The sequence below is a fragment of the Heptranchias perlo genome, chromosome 22, assembly GCF_035084215.1.
Source record: "Heptranchias perlo isolate sHepPer1 chromosome 22, sHepPer1.hap1, whole genome shotgun sequence".
Lineage (NCBI taxonomy): Eukaryota > Metazoa > Chordata > Chondrichthyes > Hexanchiformes > Hexanchidae > Heptranchias > Heptranchias perlo.
In genome coordinates this window covers 6,108,805-6,135,241 of record NC_090346.1, presented here as the reverse complement: position 1 = coordinate 6,135,241, position 26,437 = coordinate 6,108,805, and the positions used below count along the sequence as shown (strand labels likewise).

Here is a 26,437-nt window from a genome sequence, read left to right as displayed (position 1 = left end):
ACCAATCGCTTCCCGAGTTCGGCAAAAGAACTCTCCAATCATGGCGCCCACCTCTGAACGCCCACCAATCGTGCTGCAGGTGGGCGGGGATCCAGTGTGAACAGCTGAGCTAAACCGGAAGCACATGGGGACCAGGAGGTTTGTGTGTTGCAGTAATCTTTGGGCATCTTATAGAGATTGTTTAATTTGCATCGCAGTGAAACTCCCCTGGGATATTTTAATTCATGTTTAAGTTTTGATGGGCACTGTGGTGCTGTTGGAATAATGCCTGGTGTACTCTTGTATCTAAGCACTGACCATGTCTTTCTCTGCAGACACTGGCTGATGTTGTAAGTTGTATGCAGTAGAAGGATGCAGACCGCACCGTCAGGTATGTGCTGTATCAACACACTGTAACAGAGGGACAGAAAGTACAAGCTGGCAAATGGGTTGAATGGTTCTGATGTAAAACTGTGAGAATGAAATATTCTGGGTGGAAATCAAGCAATCTGAGGATGTCAGCTGGACTCCTGAGTTTGAATTAATGCCTTGACCTAAACAATTGAAAATTTCAAAACTGAAGATTAATTTTTGTTAGGCAAGGGTACAAAAGGGTTACAGAACCAAGGCGGGTAGATGGAGTTACGTTACAGATCAGCCATGATCTAACTGAATGGCGGAACAGGCTCGAGGGGCTGAATGGCCTCCTCCTGTTGATATGTTCCTACATTCCAAGCATTTGCCGTCTATGTTTTTATCACAGTGGTTAGTACGAGTGGTAGTGATACAATATTTGTGAGATCACAGCAAGAGTAAATGTGAAGCAAAATACTGCAGATCTGAAATAAAAACAGAAAATGCTGGTAACACTCAGCAGGTCAGATAGCATCTGTGGAACAAGAGTTAATGTTTCAGGTCAATGACCTTTCAGCAGAACTGGAAGATGTTAGTGATGAACAGCTTTTAAGCAAGTTCAGAGCCAGGGGAAAGGGGGCAGGGAAAGGACAAAAGGGAAAGGCCTTTGATAGGGTGGAGGGCAGGAGTGATGAAATGACAGAAGGGATGATGGTGCAAGGCAAAAGGAGGTGATAATGGGACAAGCATAGAAGCAAAGGATGGGTCCAGAGGAGGTGTAAATAGTTACAGCAGAACAGCAGAGGGGGAGGGAAGCATGGAAAATCTGGCAAAGAGAAAGCTGCTGTGGTGCAGGAATGTGGAGGAAGAAGGGCAGGTAGACCCCAGGGATGCAGACTGAAGCAAAACCTTCAAAACTGAAGCAAGCCTGGCCAAAGTCTGCAGCCCACTCACATCTCCATTATCCCAATCGTGTGTTAATCACTAACAGTCTAACTGTAAACAGGATGCACCTTTTACCCGGTGTTTAAGATCCTATTGCCTATCTCCCTGCTTCTGCCCCTCATCCACACTCTGTACCCGCTGATTGCCATGTATGTGGATGTCAGTGACACTGAGATGGATTAAAACTTGGAGCCACAGTGTCTCCTGGCAGTTGGTGACAGGGGTTGTCTCTTTATGATATAAAATACTGCCCAGAAATGAGCTGCAGGCTTTAATTCAATCTCATGGCTCCCATGACCCATCATGTACTGCTTGAACTTTGTTATTATGACCTGTGTTATCAGAAAGTTTGAATTGTGTTATAGCTTTTAATTTTGATCACACCCCAGCATCTATAATTGCATATAATCTCTGAACAGTGAATTCAATTTTATTAGTCTTGCATGCTAAAAAAGTTTATCTATGATACTGATTTTTTTTCATTTGAAATTTCTAGCAGAGATACCCATTCTGCAGAATCTAGACTGAAGCCAGAAGATTTTGCAAAACATGACTTGGGCTGGATTTGTCCACCTTCAGCATTACCAGGTGTACATCTCCTTGAGACTTTGTTCTTCCCTGTATCCAAAACTGTCCCCGGTCAGACACTTGAGTGCTTTTGTGAGGAGCAGTCCTGTGGGAACTGCGCTCCCTACAAGTGCAACACACACAAGGAATTTGCTGTCTCTGCACCGCAGGTGGACAAGTTTGTCCCGGTCGATCAACAGCTCCCAGAGCAGCGATGCAGAGGGCAGGCAGAGCCAAGCTGTACCGGGGCAGAAAACGTCACCTGCCTCGGCCGTGGAAGAAGCTGACCCAGAACGGTTTGGGGCACGGGGCAAAGTTTACTTTGCGAGGAGAGTTTTCCGTAAAAGCTCTTTGGAGCTGCAGGATTCCAGATACAGTGACACCGAGGATCGGAACAACGAGGAGCTTAAAAATCCCAAAGTGAGATGGAAGCCAGGCAGAAGGAACACCACCTACTGGTACTTCCTGCAGTGCAAAAAACTCATCAAGGAAGATAAGGTCTGAAGTTCGGTTAAATATTTTTTTCCCAGTTTTACAAAGTGTAAAGATCCACATGCAGCACCAGATAACAGTAAGCAATTTGTTCCAAGCAAACTCCAGGCACTTTTATATACAGGGCAGAGTGTGCTTACTGACGAATGGGACAGACACCGCAGCACATACCCTTTCACCCCTCTCTCCCTGGAATTGTCTGAGCCTTGCCTTATACACTCAATTCTGCCTTCCCACAGCACAGTCCCTCAGGATCATTCCAGCAGTCACACAAAGATAATTTGAAAACGCTGGTGGGAAGGAGATCTGTGAGAAGTGCACTCTACATCAAACAGGAGACTAGCTCCAGTTTTACCATTTACATGTTGAAGTCAAGAAAAAGGCTTTTAACATTCTTCAAATGAATGTGTATGTTGCCAGAGGAGAGAATTCCACAGAGTGATCACCAAAGTCAGATCACAAAGTAGCTTGAGTAGATTTTTCCGGGACTTTTACAAAAACGACAAACATTTGTTAATTTTTTAATTCCAGTTGAATACACACCAGAAATACTGTCCGTAGAATGGCTTCTGGTGAGGTGTATGACGTGATGGTGAACTGGTTATTGCAAACTCCACAGTCATGGAATAGTGGGGCCCTTCACTCTTTTAGGACGTGGTACCTTACAGTCGAGAGCACCGTGCAGACCAATCGTTCCAAACACTGAATCCCCCAGACTGACTTGTGACTGTTATTCACTGTACAGCTATCCAGGCTCACCTTGGATATAAATTGTGATTTCTCCGAAACGTGCCTTAATAAAACCAGATATGTAAGACTTAAGACACGCACATACTTTGTACTGAAGTAGGTTTTATGACCTGAGTGTAACTTTTAGGAACAGAAATGCCTTCGTGCAGCTCAACCCTAACCACATCCCTTTATCCCTTCTTCATCCAGAAACGCATCCATCGTTTGTGGTGTAATCCTATTTATACTGTTTACTTCAATGGCCTTCCCCAATAACTTGATCCATAAGTGTGGAATGGTTTTATCTTAATTTTCTTTTTACTTTGTTAGTTTTTTGATCATGTGAATAATGGATCTTGATCAACTCTATCAATCCTCTTCATAACTGAAAACTTCTAATTGATCAGCTCAATGTATTTTTTTCCCAACAAGAACAAGTATAACTTCTGTAATATTTCTTCATAACTAAGGCTCCCAAGACCTGGTATCATCTTTGTTGGTCTATGTTACACCCTTTCAAGCACAATATTATCCTTCCAATGGTGTGTGACCAGAACTGTACATGGTAATCTGGATTGGGACCAACCCAGTATTTTACACAGTAACTGCATTGCCTTTTTTGATAGTCTGATGGATTGAATGATCAAATCCCTTTCTTGGTCAGTACACTGCGTGACTGTTCTGACACTGATTCTCTCCATTGGTAATCCTCACACTGATGTCTTTCTCTTCTCTCTAGTTAGCTGAGGCTCTGGACATGTTTGAGACTCGAATGCTGAAGGAAGAGCAGCTGGTCCCAGAGGAGTACAATTACACAGTACTGATCGGGGGCTGTGGGCGAGCAGGTTACTTGAGAAAAGCCTTTAAACTGTACAGCGATGTGAGTACTGGAGACTGTGCTGTATTTCTGTTGAAAGAGTCACAATATCCTTTTTTTTGTGGGGGAAGGGGGGAATGGAAGGGGAGGATGCTGCAGGAAGGGAACTTAATTCTAGTATAGGGATGTTGAAACATTCAGACCTTGAGCCTTGGCAATACAACCCTCAAAGCCCAGGTCACTGAATCCTATTTGCACTTATATCTTTCTTATTTGCCGGATTGTTCTGTTGAATTCTGTGGGTCTCGAGCTTTGGAAAGAGCTGTTCTTAATATTGCTGCCTCCTTATTGGATCCTTAGCAACTTGAGATCCATGCGAACATATGGAAAGATGGATTTATACTTTAAGTGTGGCCCTGAGATACCATGTTACGCACCTATGCTACTCTGTGCAAGAATGTGGGAATGAGTTTTAAAGAACCTCTGAGGCCAGTTGTAACATCTTACTTCCACCCCCAGCTGGAATCAGTTAATGTAGCACAGCCAGTCTGACATCTGACACTCTCAAATCCCAGTTCCCGGCACATAACCCAGAACACATCGAATAAGGCTTGGGAGGTTTGTATGGGTCTGTACCACACTGGGCATTGCATTCACCATTGGTGTTGTGCCTTCAGCTAACTAGGCCCTAAGCTCTGGAATTCTCTCCCTAAATCTCTCTGCCTCTCTCACCTTTTAAGATGCTGCTTAAAACCTACCTCTTTGACCAAGCTTTTGGTCACCTGTCCTAATGTCTCCTTCTTTGGCTCGGAGTCAATTTTTGCCTGATTACGCTCCTGTGAAGCGCCTTGGGACGTTTTACTATGTTAAAGTTGCTACATAAATACACTTTGTTGTTGTTTATAGAATTTTAATTAGAATTAATAATTTTTTCCTTGGCAGATGAAGAAGAGAGCTGTGACCCCCTCTGAAGCCACATATACCGCTCTGTTCAACGCTTGCGCGGAGTCACCATGGAAGGAGTCTGGCCTGCAATTTGCCACAAAGCTCCGGGAAGAATTAAGCAGCAAGAGTATCCGGGTTAACCTGATCACATACCATGCCATGCTGAAGGCGTACACTGTCTGCTCCGATCTGAAGGCCTGCTTCGAAGTGCTGCGGGTAAATGCTTGCACAGGGAACTGACACTTGGGTGTGTGATGTCGTCAGCACTGAGCGAAATGTTCTTGATCTCTCCACACTGAGGTCCTGGTCCATGTCAGCACCTGTCTGCTCACTGGTCAGGACAAGAAAGGTCACTTACCCACTGACCTCCTATGGAACCACTCACTGATGGAGCCCATGGCTGGGTCTCTGAATTGAAGAGACGAGGAATAAGATTAAAATTATGATTTCTCCAACTAGGTCATTAAGAAGTAAATAATGCTTGCATCTATATAGCACCTTATTACAGCAAAATGTCTCAAAAAATTCAGACAATTAATTAATTTTGGAGTGTAGTGACTGCAGAGTCCTAAAAATATTTTTTGCATATCCTTGCAAGGACAAGTCTCGCATTGCTATTCACTTTAAATGCCATTTTTATGTTTGTGTTTGAAGAGTGCTAATTCGGGGCAGTCAGTGTGGATTTGTAAAGCGCAGGTTGCCCTTGACCAGTTGCAATTTTTGACAGGATCGCAGGGCGTACGGATAAGGGGGATGCAGTAGATGTTGTATGTATGGATTATTAGAGAGTTTCATAAGTTGCCACACAACATTGAACCATGGCCTCTTGTGCATCCTCCCGTCCCTTTGCCTTCTGCCCGCCCCCAGCCCCCATTAGTGGACGTGCCTTCAGCCACCTGGGCCCTACGCTCTGGAATTCTCCCTCTAAACCCCTCCACCTCACCACCTCCCTCTCCTTTTAGACCTTTCTTAAAAACCCACTTCTTTGATCAAGCTTTTAATTAATCCTCCTCCTATCTCCTTTGGCTCCCAACTATTTTGTTTGATTACACCTCTGTGAAGCACTTAGGGGCATTTTTCTTTGTTAAAGTTGCTATATAAATGCAAGTTGTTGTTGTTTGAATACTACAGAAAGGAAACGATATTGAATTTTTACAAGATATTGGCTAGTCCACAGTTGGAGCATTGTGTGCAGTTAGATATCAGAGCCATGCAAAGGGTACAGTGAAGATTCACTAAAGTATCAGGATCGAGATCACCACCACCTTCTCAAGGGCAATTAGGGATGGGCAATAAATGCAGGCCTCGCCAGCGACGCCCACATCCCATGAACGAATTTTTAAAAAAAAATTATGAAGAACGACTTGAAAAATTGGGGCTTTTCTCACTGAAATAGAGGTTTTCAAAATTATGAATGGTTTTGAGGGGGTAAATAGTGAATTATTGTCGGTAACACACCTCGGAAATATCACTGGAAGAACGAAGGGGCAGTTGGAAGAAATTTTCATACAGAAGGTTAATTAGACCTGGAATTCTTTAGCACAAGTGGCTATTGAGGTAGAGACTATAACATCTAATTCCTTTAACTGAAATGATATGTATTTGAAAAGGATTGGGGGAAAGGCAAGGAAATGGGATTGAAGTAGATAGCTCCAGATGAAGAACTAACACCAGCACAGGCATGATGGGCCAAATGGCCATCTCCATTGGTCTAATTTCTGTGATTCTATAAGTTAGTGTTTTTGAAAGCTGCAGTGATTCCACTGCAGACACTGCTACTGCCTCCTCCGTTGCTGTGACTGAGCCAGTTCTTCCAGGGATGGGGTGTGCGTGTGTTTAAACAGAATATGCAATGTTGCTGCCTTTTGTGTTTATTTTTCAGGAAATAGTTCACAGTGGTCACAAGATGAACGTGGAAACATTCAGCACCTTAATGATTGGCTGCATCAAGGACACAGAGAATGGCTTTAGATATTCGTTACAGGTAAGTATAGCGTCAATTTCTTCTCTGCTCCCCCCCCGCCACCCACCTTCCCGGTCATAAGAAACATAAGGAGTAGGCCATACAGCCCCTCGAGCCTGCTCTTCCATTCAGTAAAATCATGGCTGATCATCGACTTCAACTCCACTTTCCTGCCCGACTCCCAAATCCCTTGATTTTCCCCTAGAGTCCAAAAATCTATCGATCTCAGCCTTGAATATACTCAACGACTGAGCATCCACAGCCCTCTGGGGTAGAGAATTACAAAGATTCACAACCCTCTGAGTGAAGTAATTCCTCTTAAATGGCCGACCCCTTATCCTGAGACTATGCTCCCTTGTTCTAGATTCGCCAGCCAGGGGAAACAGCCTCTCAGCATTTACCCCGTCAAGCCCCCAGTCTTTACATTTACAGGATAAACTGGAGGCACAAGAAGCAGCCTGGGGTCACTTCTCCTCTCTGATTTCCCCCTTTCCCCGTTGGAGAGGCACCTTGCTTCTCTCTCTTGCTACTTACAAGATTAGGAACTCACAGAGGGGAATCATGGACTCGAGGACACGCCCCACCACTCCGTGTTACAGCACCAACCTGCTGTGCCATCTTGTAAGTAGGAGGGTTGAATGTATTGATGAGGAAAAATGTTTGACTAAATTACTTCAAGGGTCTCCCTTTCTCAGTTCTCCACCTGAGTAGTTAAGCAGTTGACTGGTCCTCTACTAACTGGTCACTATATGATTTTCCCTCCTTGTGGAGTAGTGCTTAGGCTGAATTGTTTTTTGTCCCTCCCATGTGGGATAATGACATACTGATGCCAAATCCTACTGCTCAGCGGTGCAGCACGCTAGTGAGTCAGCATGTACCAGTGGGCAATTATAGCTTGTGCTAATCTTTTTCTATTGATGTGCTCTTTAAAGGTCAATTCCTTATATTATCTCGATAGTTTTCAAAAAATTAAAGTATAACTTTTATGAAGGAACAGTGGTCGTGCTAAATGTCACAGCTCTAGCTGAAGCACAGCATCAGGTGGATACTGTGGTATGTTCTTTTGTAGTTTGGTGTTTACTGATTTTATTTATATATTATAAAATAATCAGTTAATAAAGGAACAGACGACGAGCAATTCTTCAAAGGGGTAATGCAGCAGATAAACTCAGCAGTAAACTGTGCACAGCTAAGGTACCACAGTAAGAGCCAACAGTAGTGCATCCAAGAAACCAGGCAAGGTCAGTGGGTCACAGACTCCCCAAGAGAAAAGAGAGAGAGGAACCAAAGCATGAAGGGGCTTCCTGTATTGTCTGCTCACTGAAAGAGACAAGGATTGTCAAGAGGCCAGAGGAGGATGCCGAACCCAGATAAAACCCTGCAAGAAGTATGAATAATAGAAAGAACTTGCAATTATATAGCACCTTTCACGTCTTCAGGACTTCCAAAGAGCTTCATAATCAATTAAATACTTTTGAAATGCAGTCACTGTTATATAAGGAAATAAGGCAGCCAATTTGCACCCACCAAGGCTCCGCAGACCAGATAATCTGTCCTGGTGGAATTGGCTGGGGGTGGTCTGCTGGCCTGGACACTGGGAGAACCCTTACTCTTCTTCGAATAGTGCCACGGCATTGTCTGAATCTAACCTGAGAAGGGAGATGGAGCTTGGTTTGATGTTTCCTCTGAAACACAGCACCTATGACGACTCAGCACTCCTGCGGTACCCTACTAAAGTGTCAGCCTGGAATATGTACTCCAATTGTAGTGGGGCTTGAATCTACAATCTTCGGACTCGAGATGAGCGTTCTATCACTGAGCCAAGCTTGGATAGGTGAAAACTGGACCAAACACTTGAGAGGATGAAACTTTCTTCAGTAAGCCAATCGTGGGACTGAGCAAACCAGTTTAAAACCAAAGTTTTTACTGCAGCTCCAGTCTAATGGCTGCTCTCTGTCTCCAATTTGGCTGATGATGCCATTGTGAATGTCACAGGCTGTTTACCAGAGAGTCCATTTTAATGTTAAAATGAGTTTTCTTTCTCTTTTACAGATTTGGCGACAGATGTTAAGACTTGGAGTGCAGCCTGATGCCAAGAGCTACAACCTGCTGCTCCGGGCCGCAAGAGACTGTGGGATTGGGAACCCCACAGTGGCCTCTCGGTTGCTGTTAGATGATGAGGATGGCATGTTGCACTTGAAACAGCGCAGAAGAGTTCAGAAGCTCAAAGGCCAAAAAGGGACAAAGAGCAGCAAAAACACAACAACTTTGGTTGTTGGCTTATTGGAAGAACAGATGTTGGGACTAGCTTCTGACCAACCTGAGCGGAATGCACCAACTAGCTGCAGCGTCTCTGAACCAGAGGCTGAGCACAGTAATGAAACTTTATCAAAACTGATTGAAGCACCAAACCTGCCATCCAATAATGACGAAGAGCAATCTTTGGAACTAGTTCTCAGAAATCAAATACTTCCGGTTGATTCAGACTCCAGCAAGCTTCCTCAAAGTGCCCTCCTACCTAATCTACTCCATATCCAGGTCAACAAGAAGAACATCATTTCTTTGGGATCAGTAGCTACACCGCCTGATAGACTGGCACTGATGGGATATTTGAGTGGCTTTCTAAGTAAAATGAAGGAAGATAGTGTGCTGCCAGATATTAAAACTTTCACACTGTTGGCTGACGTAGTGGAAGCAAAGAGCCAGTCTGAGTCCTCCTTGCTGGCCCTCATGGATGAGCATGGTGTGAAACCAGACATTTCATTTTTTAACACCTTCATTAGAAAAAAGAGCAAGTTGGGTGACCTGGAGGGTGCAAAGGTAAGTGGTTGTGTGGCTAACCAGCTTTAGGCTAATAACAGATTGGCACAATAATGAGAATGTGTCTGTTTTACAGTCTTCGCACAAAAATGGCAGGCATTAGGTTCAAAAAACTTACAACATGCACTGTCAGAGTTGCTTGTAGTGTAACCAGCGGCAACAAAACATGGCTGGGAAACTCTGCAAATCCAGTATCTCCTAGTTTTTCCCTTGAACGTGTGAGTCAGAAAATCATGTTTGAGTGGCATCAAGTGACATGTACCACCATTTACTCCCTCCCCTGGAGACTGAAACCTTAATGGAATCTGCACAGGTCTGTGAGAAAAAAGATTAGCCCTGACGGTCCTTTACATGTCTGTGGCAGGGTATAAATGAGACTGATTTTGATGGAATTACACTGTTTTGAAGCGATAGATGTGTCGAAGCCCCAATGATGTACACTTTACCAGTTGCCTGCAATCTGAGCCCAAACGGTACTTCATCTGGAATTGCTGCAAAGCTATTAAAGGCAAATAGCAGGGTAGCAATTAATAAAGACACTAAAGGCTACATTAAAGTAAAAATCCACAACTGTTCAAAATAGAAAATCAATCCTTTGCCATCCCTGCTGAATGCTGAAATTATCATTTTGTGAGTAATTAGTATGTGATTTTGTTAGCGAATTGGGTCTAACTCAAGATTAGGTCTGTTTGTAACTGGTTTGACTCTCCCTGTGCTGTTCCTTCCCTCCATGTGAGGAAAGTGTCAAGCCTCTGGACTATGGAATGGCTAAAATCAGGAGGTAAATGTGTGAAGCAAACCCACATCCATCCCCTCCAAACTATAATATTCCAAGCCAACTCGGACGTTAAACCTTTAATCAAGAGCAACTGAGTTTTGGAAATGTTGCTTAATGTTTTTTATTATGTGCAGCTTTTAAAGTTTTGGCTGTTCTTCAGGTTCTCTGGAGTAATTTTCTTAGAAATTATTCATGTCATGTTATTGTGTGGGCTATTTATTTACTAATCAATATTTTATTGACTACAAGGGATATAAATATGAAAGCTCTGTGGGAAACTGAAGGTTGTAAAAGCTGCACTGATACCCACAACTCTGATATTAATGTTTTCTTTCTCGTGGTTAGGTCTCTTTCCCCCAAGCTGTTTTAAAGATTGATGGTGTTGTAGTATTCTGATTCATAGGAGCTATATTTGAAATCCTGACACCAGCACACAGTAACTGATCCACTGGGATCTAGATAAACACCCTAACAGACGTTACAGTGGGATCCTCCAATTCGTGCCCTTTGCAAAAACACTTCACAGTGTACAGATGTTCACACAATGATTCCACCCAGAACCTTCGCCACTGGTCCACTTCATTAATACACAACTCTGTATGAAGTATTAATTTTTGTGTAGATCAGGATGAGGATGTTAGTTCTGGGGAGTGGAATGCTTCCAATTTTAGGCATCCAGTTTCACCATCAAGCAAACCCAGTCAATTACAGATTGGTTATGTGTAACGTCGAGCTCTCTCTACTCTCCAGCCAATGTCTGCCCCAATCTCAGAAAAGCACTCCCTCCTGACATTCTTCATTTCTACCCACAGCCATCCTGTGTCCTAATTCAGATTGATGTGGAGATGCCGGTGATGGACTGGGGTTGACAATTGTAAACAATTTTACAACACCAAGTTATAGTCCAGCAATTTTATTTTAAATTCACAAGCTTGCGGAGGCTTCCTCCTTCGTCAGGTGAACGCACATCGTTCACCTGAGGAAGGAGGAAGCCTCCGAAAGCTTGTGAATTTAAAATAAAATTGCTGGACTATAACTTGGTGTTGTAAAATTGTTTACTAATTCAGATTGCCAATTAGTGCTGAATTAGGGGCAGTTTTGTGGTGTGGACTGATAGCCACCAGAAACTGGATTGAAACTACTGTACTCAAATTCATTTCACGTGAGTGTCTTGCAGGAAGCAGACTCATCCCATCAGGGTGGGCTGGATTTGAACCCTGAACCTAGAGTACAGCTTTATTTTACCCAGTTACACGTTTGATCACTAGCCCTTTCTCCGTTGAGTTTATAGCAGAGCTATAAGTCGTCCTCTTTTTCCAGCCCAATGATGATGCATGTTTATTCTCTATAGGCGCTACTGCCAGTGCTAGTTGAGCGAGGCTTATCGCCAACCATGCACACCTTCTGTAACCTGGCAATAGCCTGCATAAAGAACAGTGATGGACTGAAGCTTCTCCGTGATATGAAGGTAATCTCTGGCGCTTCATTCTTGACAATAGCTGGGGCATTTTTGCATGAAACAGAGGAGAAAATATCCCGAGAGCACCTCCAGTAAATGGAAAGATTCTTGGTGGCTTCCAGGTCTTGTGCAGATTAGATTCTGTAATAGTGGGCAGATAGTTTGTACAGGACGACATAGTCAAAAAATATATATAACAGAAAATAGAGTTTCCAGTGGCCTGGGTTGGGTGAGTCAGGTTTGTGTCTTGATGAATTCTTTATCTCAGTGGGGGTGACGAGAGGAGGGAGGCAAGAGGGGGAACTTCCCCTGCCGGAATAGAATGAAAATCAGAGGCCAAGTCCCCCTACTGTTCCTGAGCACCTCCAAGTGGCTGGTTTAAGACAGGAATGGCAGAGCCCTGTTACATTTCATTTGGTTAACAATATGTGATCGGGGAGGGGCAGAGGGGGACATTATTAAAGGAAAAAAGGTTTAATTTCTTTGAAACTGGAGAAGGTTGGTGCAATTAAACTAGTTGGTCATCCAAACTCAGACAGGTAACCAGATAATAAAAAGTGGAATTGATAGAAACCAGAGTTAACAATTAATGTATATTAATATCAGATTATTGGACTCGGTTTAATCAAATTTCTATATCCTTTTTAATCCCACAGAGGGCAAAAAAATCAATGGTTCCTACTTTATTAAGTGATTTTTGTTGAAATTGCTATATTTCATACATCTTTGGCTATAGTTCTAAATAATTCAGCAGCATAAGCTCTTTTAAAACAAGAACACAAAAATATATTATAATATCATAACCCTGTGGATACACCATCCCAGAAGGCCATAAATGCAAAGTCAATTGAGATGTTCAAAAGCGAAGATAGATGTTTCTTTGGACAGTTAAGGTATTAAGGGATATGGAGAAAAAAAGTGGGATTAAAAAGAACTGCCCAACAAATAAAATGGCAGATCAGGCCTTAGGGACTGAATGACATAATCCTGTTGCTATGCTTGTGACTAGCAGAAAGTTAAGGTGTTGGGATGAACAATGAACTAAAAGTTTCACAACTGGACAAAGGCACAGCTGGATTAAAGGACACCAACTGGGTCAAATATTAGTTTTATAACTGAGAATGCAGCAAAAGAGGAGCTTGCCTAAGCTGCAGTGAGAGTTTAGTTTCCATGAAGTTTTGAGAGACTTCCCTTGTCAGCAGCTCCCAAATTCACGGTCAGCATATTGTAACACAATATGGAACCCACTTACTCTAAAGAATTGCCAAGAAATTTCAGTGTGAATTAACTGACCCGTTAGAGATTTTTTAAAAAATATATAGCTAATTTCCCACTAATTTTGCTCCTGTCAACCCCTCCCTATAACATTCTTTAGCAGAGAGGATGGTAGGATTGTGCCCTACTACTGATTGACATGAGTCAGGGAACGGGGCACACTGGCCTTGGGCCTCCATGCAGCTGAACTGATAAGTGAGGTCATCCACTTTGGACCTAAGAAAGATAGATCAGAGTATTTTCTAAATGGCAAGAAGCCAGGAACTGTGGGTGAGCAGAGAGATTTAGGGGTCCAAATACAGAAATCACAAAACTAGTGGACAGGTACAAAAAAGAATTTAAAAGGCTAATGGAATGTTGGCCTTTATCTCAAAAGGGCTGGAGTACAAAGGGTTAGAAGCAATGTTACAGCTATACAGAGCCCAGGTTAAACCCCATCGGGAGTACTGCATTCAGTTCTGGGCACCGCACCTCAGGAAGGATATATTGGCCTTGGAGGGTGTGCAGTGCCGATTCACCAGAATGACACCGGGACAAAAAGGGTTAAATTATGAGGACAGGTTGCATAGACTAGGCTTGTATTCCCTTGAATATAGAAGATTAAGGGGTGATCTAATTGAGGTGTTTAAGCTGATTAAAGGATTTGATTGGGTAGATAGAGAGAAACTATTTCCTCTGGCGGGAGAGTACAGAACAAGGGGGCACAACCTTTAAATTAGAGCTAGGCCATTCAGGGGTGATGTCAGGAAGCACTTCTTCACACAAAGGGGAGTAGAAATCTGGAAAACTCTTCCCCCAAAAAGCTGTTGAGGCTGGGGGTCAATTGAAAATTTCAAAACTGAGATTGATAGAGTTTTGTTAGGCAAGGGTTTAAGGGTTACAGAAACAAGGCAGGTAGATGGAGTTAAGATACAGATCAGCCATGGTCTAATTGAATGGCGGAACAGGCTTGAGGGGCTGAATGGTCTACTCCTGTTCCTATGTTCCAGTGGTGACGTGAGACCATGGAGAAGTTTCTGTCAGTTGCTGCCCTGCCTGCACGGAAGCAAAAGAACACAAGGGGTCTTAAGGAAAAAAAAATCCTTGCCTTGGCGTCACCGAATCACTACTGCTTGATTAACCTCATCTTCTGGAACATTCGTTTCCCCTTTAATGTTTCACCCAGGTTTTTCAAAAGTATCTATATTGCAGTGATCATTGAAACACTCTCATTATTTCAGCTGTCTGGAGTAACCCCCAATGTCAATGTGTACAGCACCCTGATCAACAATGCAGCAAAGCAGCTGGACTATGTCTACCTCACAGAGATCCTACAAGACATGGCAAGAAATCAAGTACCGCCCAACGAGGTTGTCCTCAGGCAGTTGGAATTTGTAGTCAAGTACCCGCCAAAATTTGACAAGGTATGTGCTGAGCATTAATCTGTTTTTCTTGTTAAAAGAGAGGTTTTCTTGTAGCACCTACTATTCTTAAGCAAAGAGAAAAGGGGAGGCAACCATCTCCCAGGCCAAAGTGCTCTACAGCCGATCACTGAGGGGATGTGACGGCAGCCAGGGTTAATAGCTCAGACATTCTCTCATTCCCTCTGGCAACATGGCTAACTCTAGAAACTGGCTCTTTGTGAGATCACTAGTTTACCTGTGCCATAGCCAACACAAAGAGTTTATATCATCAAAAGGGGACAGAGTGGTGTCATAGGCATATGCTGAAATCATATTTCCCATGGGTTTTTGCTGCCTTCAGTAGCATCGATGCTGTATGTTTTAATTTGTGTAGTGCATCAGGCAAGGGTAGGTTGGAGACAGAACTGGAAGGTAAAAGTGACAGACTTAAAAACTCTCATTTATGTAGCACCTATCACACAGAAATGTCTTTTCAAAGCACATCACACGCTTATGAAGTGCCTTAGTGTGCATAGGAAATATAGCATCATCCCACAAAGAACAGTGAGACAAACGTAAGTTGATCTGGAGCTTGGTCATGTTGATTCAGAGAGAAATGTTGGCCAGAATAGAGGGAACTCCCTGCTCTAGAACAGTAGGATATTTAATGTCCCACTGGAACAGGCAGACAGGACCTCGTTTAACAGCTCATCCAATCACAAGGGTTTTAGGGAAAAACTCAGCAACAGTGATAGAAAACATTCCTATGGGAATTCTCTGAGCAGTTAAATAAAAAAAGTAATAGGAAATGAATATTTGGAAATTTATTCAAGACTGTAACATATCCTTTAGGGCCTGGAAGGTTTTGTCAGTCATAAGAGGATGTGGGTTGCCTACTACAAGTCTTTTACTTTTCTGTAACCCACTGCTATAGTTGAAAATTATTTATCCCAATCATTTTAGCTACATTAAAGTTATAATTAAAAGTGCGAGAGACAATGAGCCAAACCCATGTGACTGCTAGATTACCCATTACGTCCAACTTTCTGTTGGCTTTCACTTGTTACAAGTAGCATATGGGGTAGAAGGTTATTAGTACAGTATCCTCGACTGTGCATTTTACACAAGCTTTGATAAAGAAGTTCATATGCTCACAATCTGGTTTGTCTTCCCTTTTTTCCCAGTACAAGTCAAAGAATACGTATCTGGAAAAGATTGATGGCTTTCGTGGGTATTACTATCGCTGGTTAAACTTTATGCCTGCAGCAGAGACGCCACATCCATGGGAAAAGTACAGAATTAAGAGCCGTGTCCCAGCAAGAGAATTAACCCAAACGCAAACATCGGAACCGGGGAAACCAGCATAAAGTGGAAGATTGCTAACGTAACAGAACCTTGCAGTATCAACTTTCAGCCCTTCATTTCCACTGCATTCATTCACTGCAGACTCTGTGTACTGCAGTCCTGGATGTTGGTGGAGCTGTCCACCAGACATCACAATAAAAATACATAGTCAATTCTGTAAATGTGCTCAAATAGGTAATTGACTGTACAAATCTAGTAAATTAAGTCATTGGAATAAGGACCTCCTGAATCAATGGAAAAGAAAATGCTCTTTAAACTCTTAACAAGGAGCAATGACGATACCCAGAGCTTCTTAATAGAAGAGTGAAACCAGTAAATTACGGACACCTTAGGAACTAGCATCAGCTGTCCATTTTTAGCAGATGTCCTTATTTTCAAAATGGCTACTGTATGTACTGTAAAAATTCAGTAGAATGGAGGGTTCTTTGCCCAACATCCATAGCAGCAGAGAAACCATTCTATCTCTATCTGGGACAGAGCCATGCAAGCATTCAATCCCAGAGATAGAGCGTTTTCTCAGCCGTTTCACAAAACCTGCTGCTGCCTTACACTGCCCGGCTTACGGTGCTCGCACGAGAATTTGGGGGCAGAAAGGAAGCAAGCTGCAAGGGGAAGTGCCAGTGATCTCGATTCAGTGAACGTTCCAGATACAGCAGCTTTGCAACAGGCTGTGTCCCATGTTTTAAAGTTGTAAATGGCTTGGTGCATTGAAGGCTTTCTGTACTTCGTAATTTGCAAGTGTCCGTAGTTTCAGAGTGCCTCTTTTATATTTTACCATGTAAGTTATTTGGGGGTCTCAGTAAGTGTCTTTTTTTGCAGGTGTCCATTTTTTGAGTGTGTCCATTCAACAGGTTTCACTATAATTCCTATCCTAAGGATGCCACTGTGACAAGAAGCAGAGCAGAGTCCATCTACTATCTTCAAGGCATGAAAAGGTTCAAGGCAGTCCAGCCTGACAACCACACTAGAGGACATAAACAATTTATTTATTTTTGGATTTAAACCTCATCAGAAGTTATCTATGTAGATTGTTACTGTACAAGTCATCTATGACAGGGATCTCTTGGCTTTTTTGTCTGTGGGGCATATGGGTGTATACCATGGAGCCTCCGGGGCCATTTATTGGGGGTGATTTTAACCCCTGCGACTGCAACCCGGCTTTATTTCCGGGTTTAAGTTGGGCACGTAAAAATACAGGCTTCCCACTAGGAATACAAAGTCCGAAAATTTTGCAGTTGCGACCCAAAGAAACAACTATTTTCAACTTCCACCCGCCCCCAACCCATTCGTTCCTGGGGGTTAAAATCACCCCCGTATAGTTTAAATCCCTTTTCAGCCCCATAAAATTCAACCAGGACAAAGCAGTAAGAAACATAAGCATACACAGGACTGTGTTTTCTGAGCTTTGCTGGCTAGATTGCCATATCTCTAAGACCGCAGTTTGGACATCCCAGATCTAGAGAGCACTGATCTTTCTAGAGTTCAAATGCTGCAAGAGACCTAAACAATTGCTGTGACTTTCTGGTCTCTGTGCAAGTTTATGGTGGGACTCTGGAGTCCCCCAAGGATCTATCCTTGGTCTCCTCCTAGTTCTCATCCATACGCTGGCAATATCAATCGAAAACACATCAGATTCCACGTGTACGCTGATGACGCCCAGCTCTACCTCACAACCACCTCCCTCGACCCCTCTACTGTCTCTTATTTGTCACATTGCTTGTCTGACATCCAATACTGGATGAGCAAAAATTTCCTCCGACTAAATATTGGGAAGACTGAAGCCACTGTCTTTTGGTCCCTACCGCAAACTCCATTCTCCAGCCACCAACTCCATCCTTCTCCCTGGCCACTGCCTGAGGCTGAACCAGACCGTTTGCAACCTTGGCATCCAATATTTTTTTATTCATTCATGCGATGTGGGTGTCACTGGCAAGACCAGCATTTATTGCCCATCCCTAATTGCCCTTGAGAAGGTGGTGGTGAGCCGCCTCCTTGAACCGCTGCAGTCCGTGTGGTGACAGTTCTCCCACAGTGCTGTTAGGAAGGGAGTTCCAGGATTTTGACCCAGCAACGAAGGAACGGCGATATATTTCCAAGTCAGGTTGGTGTGTGATTGGAGGGGAACATGCAGGTGGTGGTGTTCCCATGTGCCTGCTGCCCTTGTCCTTCTAGGTGGTAGAGGTCGCAGGTTTGGGAGGTGGTGTTGAAGAAGCCTTGGCGAGTTGCTGCAGTGCATCCTGTGGATGGTACACACTGCAGCCAGGGTGTGCTGGTGGTGGAGGGAGTAAGTGTTTGAGGTGGTGGATGGGGTGCCAATCAAACGGGCTGCTTTGTCCTGTCATCCAGGCACGTGGAGAGTATTCCATCACACTCCTGACTTGTGCCTTGTGGATGGTGGAGTCAGGAGGTGAGGCACTCTCCGCAGAATACCTAGTCTCTGACCTGCTCTTGCAGCCACAGACTGTGGCTGGTCCAGTTAAGTTGCTGGTCAATGGTAACCCCAGGATGTTGATGGTGGGGGACTCAGTGATGGTAATGCCATTGAATGTCAAGGGGAGGTGGTTAGACTCTTGTTGGAGATGATCATTGCATGGCACGTATCAGGTGCAAATATTACTTGCCACTCATCAGCCCAAGCCTGGATGTTGTCCAGGTCTTGCTGCATGCGGGCTCAGACCGCTTCATTATCTGAGGGCTTGCGAAAGGAACTGTACACTGTGCAATCATCAGCCAACATCCCCACTTCTGACCTTATGATGGAGGGAAGGTCATTGATGAAGCAGCTGAAGATGGTTGGGCCTAGGACACTCAGATGAGCTTCTGACTACATATCCACTCCATCACCAAGACCGCCTACTTCCACCTCCGTAACCGCCCATCTCTGCCCCAGCCTCAGCTTACCTGCTGCTGAAACCCTCATCCATGCCTTTGTAGCCACCAGACTCGACTATTCCAATGCTCTCCCGGCTGGCCGCCTATCTTCAACCCCCATAAACTTGAGCTCGTCAAAAACTCTGCTGCCCGTATCTTAACTCGCACCAAGTCCCGTTCTCCCATCAGCCCATTGGCTCCTGGTCCAGGAACGCTTCAATCTTTGTTTTCAAATCTCTCCATGGCCACGCCCCTCCCTAACTCTAACCTCCTCCAGCCCGAACACCCTCCAAGCTATCAGCGCTCCTCCAATTCTTGCCCCTTGCGCATCCACAATTTTAGTCGCTCCACCATTGGCGGCTGTGCCTTCAGCTGCCTAGGCCTTAAGCTCTGGCATCTCCTTCCTAAACCTCTCTATCCTCCTTTAACACGTTCCTTAAAAACCTACCTCTTTTATTGCCAACTCACCACCTTGGATTTTCAGGTTTTCTTTAGTTTAGAGAAAAATCAAAGAAAAAACATAAAACTAAAAATTAAAAAATGTAGTTGTTAAATGACAACATACAATTATTTTCAGTGATCAGACACCCATTTTAGGGGCTCTCTATCAGACTGTCACTTAACCCCTAGGTAGTACACTATGTTTAATTTAAATTTGAAGAACTGGTGTATATTTGTGGGTCCAATCACTACCTGCCACTGGGTAGAATATTAACAGTTGTTGGGAGATTATGCACAGGGGAACAGTAGTGATCTTGCTTTCATCAGCCAACATCCCCACAATACTTGTGTGATCTGAGTCAGCCTTTGATTGATTACCTCAGTGCGGCAACTGCATCAGTTCACCATTGCCCTTGCCCCATAGGCATCTAGAAGTGAAATACTGCAGCAAATGTCAGTCTAAAGAATATACTCCTCACAGCAGTGCCCCTTAAAATGGTATAGAATTCATTTATTCTCCTGCCAAAAAATCAGGTCCAGAGATCCATGCACATCACATCAGTTACCTCAACATGACATATACAGACCATGTGACATGATGGATACAATATGCATGCATCTCTGGACCTGATTTTATTCTAGTAAGAAAGCAGTGGGAAACATCAGGGTTTCCCCTCAAATGTTTTAACCTCTCCACCACTTAAAAAAAAATCCAGGATTTTAGTGGTGGGGAAAACAGTAAAAGTTGATTTTAAAAGATCCCTAAACACATTCCCCTCAAAGAAATCAATACACAAAGCAGAAGACGCAGTGTTCACTAACTAAGGAAATTCAGTCCAGAAGAAAACGTGCATGGAGTCTGAGGGTATTGTCCCACATGAGGATTGATTGCTCAGTGCCCAGAGTATGTTACTTGAAAGCAATTGTCTCACCATAAGATTAGATCCAGTACTCAGATAAAAAGGGATAGTCCTAGACTTGCAGATGGTTTTATTACCAAAACCATTAGTCTCTCCTTCCCTTTTATTGAGCACCAGATCTAAGCTTAATGAGAATTCTTCTGAATAAAATGCATTAAATTGACATGGAGAAGTCTTTAAAATACACAGCTAAGGAACAAGCAGTGACCTTCTGAGGTCAACTTTAGGAGCCCCACACAGGGGCCTAAAGGGTTTATATGGTATTGCTGATTAGTGCAGTCTATCTCAAACAAAAAAAAATCCATTTCTATCTGTGCCCTGGGATTGATTTGGAAACTCCAACTCTTAAATGTATTCACTTTTTGTAGGAAGCTCATAAAACAAACAATGCAGGGAAATGAACAAATAAACTTTATTTCACAGTAACCAATAGTACAGATCAATAAGATTACTGAAATATGCAGAGTTTGGTCAAGAAAGTAGTTATAGAACAGGGTTGTCTTCAAGTTTTCTGATTAGTTTATTATAGATGCAATTAGTATAACAGAACTAACCAATCCAAAGTGATTGTTATCATATCTTAATGGCTGTCTAGGGCAAGTGATTTGACTGCCTCCAAGCTTATGTTACACATGGTAAGTGTAGTCACACTGCACCAATTGCCCTGCTTTTACAAGAGGGTGCTTCAGAGTGGGCCTGGTTGCCACTCCATTTGTGACGTTGGCTACTTGTTACTTTATGAAGAAGACAGTGTTCACAACCTTTGGTTTAAAAAAGTTTTAATCCATTGTACTCCATTCCAAAAAACAATGCTGGTTAGAAGAGAGCTACAGCATATACAGTACATCTTGTCCTAATTTTAGTCCATACATCCTTGATTAAAAATAAAATTGATTATACATAAACTAAATCCCCCCCCAACTTCACTCAAAAGAGAAAAGAAAAGTCAACCGGAGCAGCCCCTGCATCCACAGTGTGTGCACTCAATAATCCTGCCCTGTGGGGGAAAAAATAAACTAACATTATAAAGCAATCTCAGGCTGAATATTGGTGATCATAAGAATTTTGAACTGTTCACACATTCAGCTCTGGAGTCCCCAAGGATCTGTCCTTGGCTCCTCCTCTTCTCTCTCTACATACTGCCCCTTGGTGACATCATCTGAAGACATGGGGTCAGCTTCCACATGTATGCTAATGACACCCAGTTGACCCTTTTACTGTCTCTGTTTTATTAGACTGCTAATCCGACATCCAATCCTGGATGAGCCAAAATTTCCTACAGTTAAACATTGGTAAGACCAAAGCCGTTGTCTTCAGCACCGCCACAAACTCTTATACCCTCGACACTGATTCCATTCCCTTCCCCGGTTATTATCTCCGGTTGAACCAGACCGTTTGCAACTTCAGCATCCTATTTAACCCCAAGTTGAGCTCTCCCACCCCGGATCCTCTCCATGACTAAGACTGCCTACTTCCACCTCCGTTTCATTGCCCACCTCCATCACACCTTACCCCATCTGCTGCTGAAACCCTCATCCATGCCTTTGTCACCTCCAGTCTCGACTATTATAATGCTCTCCTGGTCCTCCTCCCAACCACCAGAAACTTCAGCTCATCCAAAACTCTGCTGCTGTTATTCTGTCCCAACACCAAGTCCTGCTCATCCACCTGTCCTTGCTGACCTACATTGGCTCCCGATCCCAATACTTCAAATTTAAAATCCTCATGTTTAAATTTCTTCATGTCCTTGCCCTTCCCTATCTCTAACCACCTCCAGCCTTACAACACTCCAAGAACTCTGCCTTCCTCTGGCCTTTTGTGCTTCCCCTACTCCCATTGCCCCACTATTGGCAGCCATGCCTTCAGCCATCTAGGCCCTATGCTCTGGAATTTCCTCCCTAAATCTCTCACCCCTTTAAAACCCACCTATTTGACCAAGGTTTTTGTCATTCCTCCTAATATCTTATTTGGCTTGACATCATTCTTTGACTGATCATGCTTGTGCAAACAGCCTTGTTTTTCTACATTAAATATGCTATATAAATGCAAGTGATCATATACTAAATCATGGATATTTATCTTTTGAGCAAAGTCTAATCTAGTTGAAGTGCTACTTTCAAATATCACTGGCATTTCTGTTCCAGTTTTAAGAGAAAGGAAACATAAATCTTGAGTTATCTAACCGCCCCCCAATGAACACTACACCTAGTTTAAAAAGCGACAGCGTCTTCATGCAGTAAAATACTGGTGTGGTGGGCCTGAAAGTACGTCTGTACTTATACAGCAGTAAATGGGATCTGAGATACACTGATGGGGTCATCCTGGGGAACAATATATTTTGATCCCTTTCGTCTAGGGTCTAGGAAGGACAGTAAGGGGACTTGCTTTGAGGAATCTGCTAATCCCAATTGGTAAATGATTCCTGGGAGTTGCATAATTCCACCTGATCTTGAATGTCAGGTTGTCAAAGGTGTAGTGGTGAAGTGTTGATGACAAATAACCAGGAGATTTAGAAGTACAGTATGTATTATGGGGAAGTGACTTGCCCTGCAAGTATATCTCTGTAGAATATCTTTATTAAAGAAAGAAATATTGAGGAAGTTTTTTTTTGGAGTATGTAGATTTTTGCAAATAAAGTTAAGAACTTGCATTTATATCACATTTTTACAACCTCAGGACATCCCAAGCCACTTCACAGCTAATAAATTATTTTTGAAGTGTAATTATTGTTTTGTAGGCAAATGAAAAACTTTTGGATCAAATACTAACTGGTCACAAACAAGTGGAAGTATAAAGGATTTAGTATTATTTCAGCAAATAGCTGTCAGACTAAAATGTCTCTCATGTTAACTGACTTAACTTGGGGAATCTGAACAATTTTACAGAAGAGAGGAGACTCACCACTTCAAGCTTGCTCTTAGGGACCCTGCAGATGCAGTTTGTTCCAAAGTTGGTGTCTCGGGTCTGGATGCAGCGGAGACAGCACAAATTCTCGTAGCCCTGCTTCTTCCACTTAGCAATGAGATTCTTGTCAGCATATCCTTCCCTTATGCAATAATCATACAGCTCTATAAAACAAGATTGTGATGTTACTAAACTTGACACACACTTTATAAGAGCCCTCCTATTTATGGTGAACCACTGAGGGACCGATCACCTCACATTTATAAGCTCATTCAAAAAATGAGATAAATACAACCATGCCCTGCAAATAGCCTGTAGATAGTACACACTGCAGCCAAGGTGCACCAGTGATGTTTAGGCTAGTGGGTGAAGTGCCGATCAAGCGGATTGCTTTTTCCTGGATGGTGTCGAGCTTCTTGAGTATTGTTGCAGCTGCACCCATCCAGGCAAGTGGAAAGTATTCCATCACACTCCTGACTTGTACCTCGTAGATGGTGGAACGGCTTTGGGGTGTCAGGTGAGCCACTCGCCACAGAACACCATTGTGGGTGCACAATCACCACAGGGACTGCAGAAGTTCAAGGTGAAGGCCAATTACCACCTCCTCAGGGCAACTAGCGATGGACAATAAATGCAGCCCTGCCCACATCCAGAGAACAAATGGAAAAAAATTTTTAAATTATTAAGATGTGGTGAAGGGCAAGTTTAGGAACAGGTGCCAAGAAGTACATAACTGGGCTGGAATGGGTTACCAGCCTGGATGGGTGAGGCATGGATACTGGACTCTTAAACAACAAGATGCCGTAAATAGAAGATGTTAGGGTTGGTATTCTGGAATAGGCCAAAAGGGCTTTTTCATTCTAACCTATCTTGTAAAGTATTCTGTGTAGAAACTAACTTGAATACAGTAGACATTGATTTTCCTTCAATCAATTTTTATAACTGAGTGATTATGAGCAAAATATGACAGACCCAATTGGGTAATTTTGCATTGAGACAAAAATAGCTTGCTTGTTTAATAGGAACTACCCCCTGTAGTTCTTAGATTTAACAGCAATTTTCCATTTAAGAACACCAAACCTTATACACTAGTTAGGAATAATGGTAATACAATCAAATGCCAAAGAAACAGACTTGTAATATTTAACACTTATACCTCTGCTAATTGCTTTTCTCTTATAGAATAAGTCAAATATGTAACGTGTTCGCTGGTGGTGGAGTCTGAAGATGGGCCACAGTGATTCTACCTTCCTCTTCCCCTCATGAGGTTCTGTCTCAGCTGCAAGAAAAAATGGAAAGTTAATTTAGTAGAATCTCAAGTTACAAGACTGGATGTTTAGCGCAGCCCTTGTTCCAATTAAATACCTTCATCATAGAAAACAACAGTGATTCAGGGAATATTTTCTTGGAGTACACTGAGGCAGTCCTCACTTTACATTGGGATCATACTAGCCAACAGGCAGACAGCATTCACCTAGAAAATGTCAAACTGATTCCTAATATAAATGGGGAAAAAAACAATTATTGTACTGTCTTCTAGCAGCATTGCCGGACTTTATGAATGGCCCACATGTAAACTCACATACTTGTTGACAGGAACTTGAGGGGCAAACTCAGTAGTTTCCCCCTCAGATATCCTTCCATTATGATCACTAGTTCCCCATTCACTGCAACATAGCTATTCTTCACTCTATGTGTTCGGAATATTGCTCTTGTACTTTCCAGTGGTGCATGGATGAGCTAAAATTGGTCAAATTGCCATCCTTATCTGTAACTATCTAGTGATTAGACTGACAAACACACTACTGATGACAAGTTACACTAACTGTATGTGAATGAGGCAGGTAGTACAGGCTTAGGATATCATGCCATTTTAGTACCTGTTTCTCTTTTAATGAAAAGGTATTATTTTTCTTCCTAGTTCCTCTACTTCCCAGATATAAACTTTCTCAACAGGGCAGGTAGGCAATCTGCTTTCAGCAACCTTCCACTGTTAATTTTTCACATCGTTCACCTGAGGAAGGAGGAAGCCTCCGAAAGCTTGTGAATTTAAAATAAAATTGCTGGACTATAACTTGGTGTTGTAAAATTGTTTACAATTGTCAACCCCAGTCCATCACCGGCATCTCCACATCATGTTAATTTATCATTCGCTACAAGGCAGAGTGCCAGGAATCGATGATCACCCATTTCACCCAGCTCTACCTCAGCACCACCTCTGCCCGTGCTGTCAGACTGCTTGTCCATCCCAGTCCTGGATGAGCAGAAATCTCCTCCAATTAAACTCAGTGAAGATTGAAGTCATTGTCTTCGCCCCCCCCGCCCCAAACTCCGCTCCCTCGTCACCGGTTCCACCCCCCGCTCTGCCCACTGAACCAGACTGTTCGCGATTATCGGGGTCCTATTTGATGCCGAGCTGAGGATCCTCTACATCACAACCAACACCTACTTCCACCTCCGTAACATCACCCACCTCCGCCCTATCTGCTGCTAAAACCCTCATCCATACTTTTGTTACCTCCAAATTAGACTAGTCCCTGGTCGGCTTCCCATCTTCCACCCTCTGTAAACCTGAGCTCTGCTGCCCGTCTCCTAACCCACACTGAGTCCCCCCCCTCACCCATCACCCACACCCCTCACCCTCAACCCAAACCCTCAACCCTCACCCTCACCCATCACCCACACCCCACACCCACACCCCACACCCACACCCCTCACCCTCACCCATCACCCTCAACCCACACCCTCACCCATCACCCAAACCCTCACCCACACCCCAAACCCTCACCCACACCCCTCACCCTCAACCCACACCCTCAACCCACACCCTCACCCATCACCCTCACCCTCAACCCTCACCCTCAACCCTCACCCATCACCCTCACCCTCACCCTCAACCCTCACCCTCGGATTGCTAGCGGGGGGAGGTCAAGGCCCATCTACCATCCTGCTGGTCCATGATCCAATGGAGTTACAGACACCATGACAGCCCCTGTCCCGGGGCTCCCGCTCCCGCTCCCGCTCCCGCTCCCACCACTCACCCTCCCTCATTTTCTGATCGAGCTCATCGAGCGTGGGTTCGATCAGCTCCCACCCATCGGGGGGCGGCTTGCGGCTCCGCTTCACTTTCGGCATTTTATTCCCTCAGACCAGCGCTCGAGCTCCGCGCATCCGGGCCCTGCCGCCGTCTCCAGGGTCCTCCACGGGCCGTCGCACAAATAATACGTCACTGCCCTCCTGCTGGTCGCAGCGGCCGATTCCCTTTTACAAATCGCCACCCTCTCAAACTCGCCTTTCCAGTCAGTGTTGAGTCCGCCTATCTCTCTACGTGAATCATCGGAAGACAAATCATGCAACCTTTCTGGCTTTATCTTTCTCTTAAATATTGCGCATTTAAGTAGACCAAATCCCGCCGGGTTGAAATGAGGGAC

At 43.7% G+C, this 26,437-nt stretch overlaps 2 protein-coding genes across 3 annotated transcripts; one reads left to right on the top strand and one right to left on the bottom strand.

The window, feature by feature from the left end:
- The first annotated feature begins 102 nt into the window (after positions 1–102).
- Positions 103–16,031, top strand: ptcd1 (pentatricopeptide repeat domain 1). 2 transcript variants are annotated; one of them, XM_068002864.1, is made up of 10 exons: positions 103–138; positions 315–370; positions 1,775–2,343; positions 3,806–3,946; positions 4,826–5,044; positions 6,711–6,812; positions 8,844–9,611; positions 11,741–11,857; positions 14,344–14,526; positions 15,690–16,031. In XM_068002864.1, the coding sequence occupies exons 3-10, from the start codon at positions 1,828–1,830 to the stop codon at positions 15,870–15,872; spliced, it is 2,229 nt and encodes a 742-aa protein (XP_067858965.1). In that variant the 5' UTR covers positions 103–138; positions 315–370; positions 1,775–1,827; the 3' UTR covers positions 15,873–16,031. The 2 variants fall into 2 exon arrangements, with proteins under 2 accessions (XP_067858965.1, XP_067858964.1); XM_068002863.1 differs by lacking the exon at positions 103–138 and having other exon boundaries at positions 159–370.
- A 4,465-nt stretch (positions 16,032–20,496) lies between these two features.
- On the bottom strand, positions 20,497–26,224 carry bud31 (BUD31 homolog). Its single transcript, XM_068002862.1, has 4 exons — positions 26,048–26,224; positions 24,163–24,285; positions 23,004–23,170; positions 20,497–21,099 (listed from the first exon to the last, which is right to left on the bottom strand). The coding sequence occupies exons 1-4, from the start codon at positions 26,139–26,141 to the stop codon at positions 21,049–21,051; spliced, it is 435 nt and encodes a 144-aa protein (XP_067858963.1). The 5' UTR covers positions 26,142–26,224; the 3' UTR covers positions 20,497–21,048.
- Between the last annotated feature and the right edge of the window lie 213 nt (positions 26,225–26,437).

Excerpts from the sequence above, each read along its gene's own strand:
- ptcd1 (XM_068002864.1), top strand. The coding sequence starts at position 1,828 with ATGACTTGGGCTGGATTTGTCCACCTTCAGCATTACCAGGTGTACATC. Across the intron at positions 9,612-11,740 it reads GTGACCTGGAGGGTGCAAAG|GCGCTACTGCCAGTGCTAGT; the intron begins GTAAGTGGTTGT and ends TATTCTCTATAG. Across the intron at positions 11,858-14,343 it reads AGCTTCTCCGTGATATGAAG|CTGTCTGGAGTAACCCCCAA; the intron begins GTAATCTCTGGC and ends TCATTATTTCAG.
- bud31 (XM_068002862.1), bottom strand. The coding sequence starts at position 26,141 with ATGCCGAAAGTGAAGCGGAGCCGCAAGCCGCCCCCCGATGGGTGGGAG. Across the intron at positions 24,286-26,047 it reads CGATCAGAAAATGAGGGAGG|CTGAGACAGAACCTCATGAG; the intron begins GTGAGTGGTGGG and ends TTTTTCTTGCAG. Across the intron at positions 23,171-24,162 it reads GAGAAAAGCAATTAGCAGAG|AGCTGTATGATTATTGCATA; the intron begins GTATAAGTGTTA and ends CTTGTTTTATAG.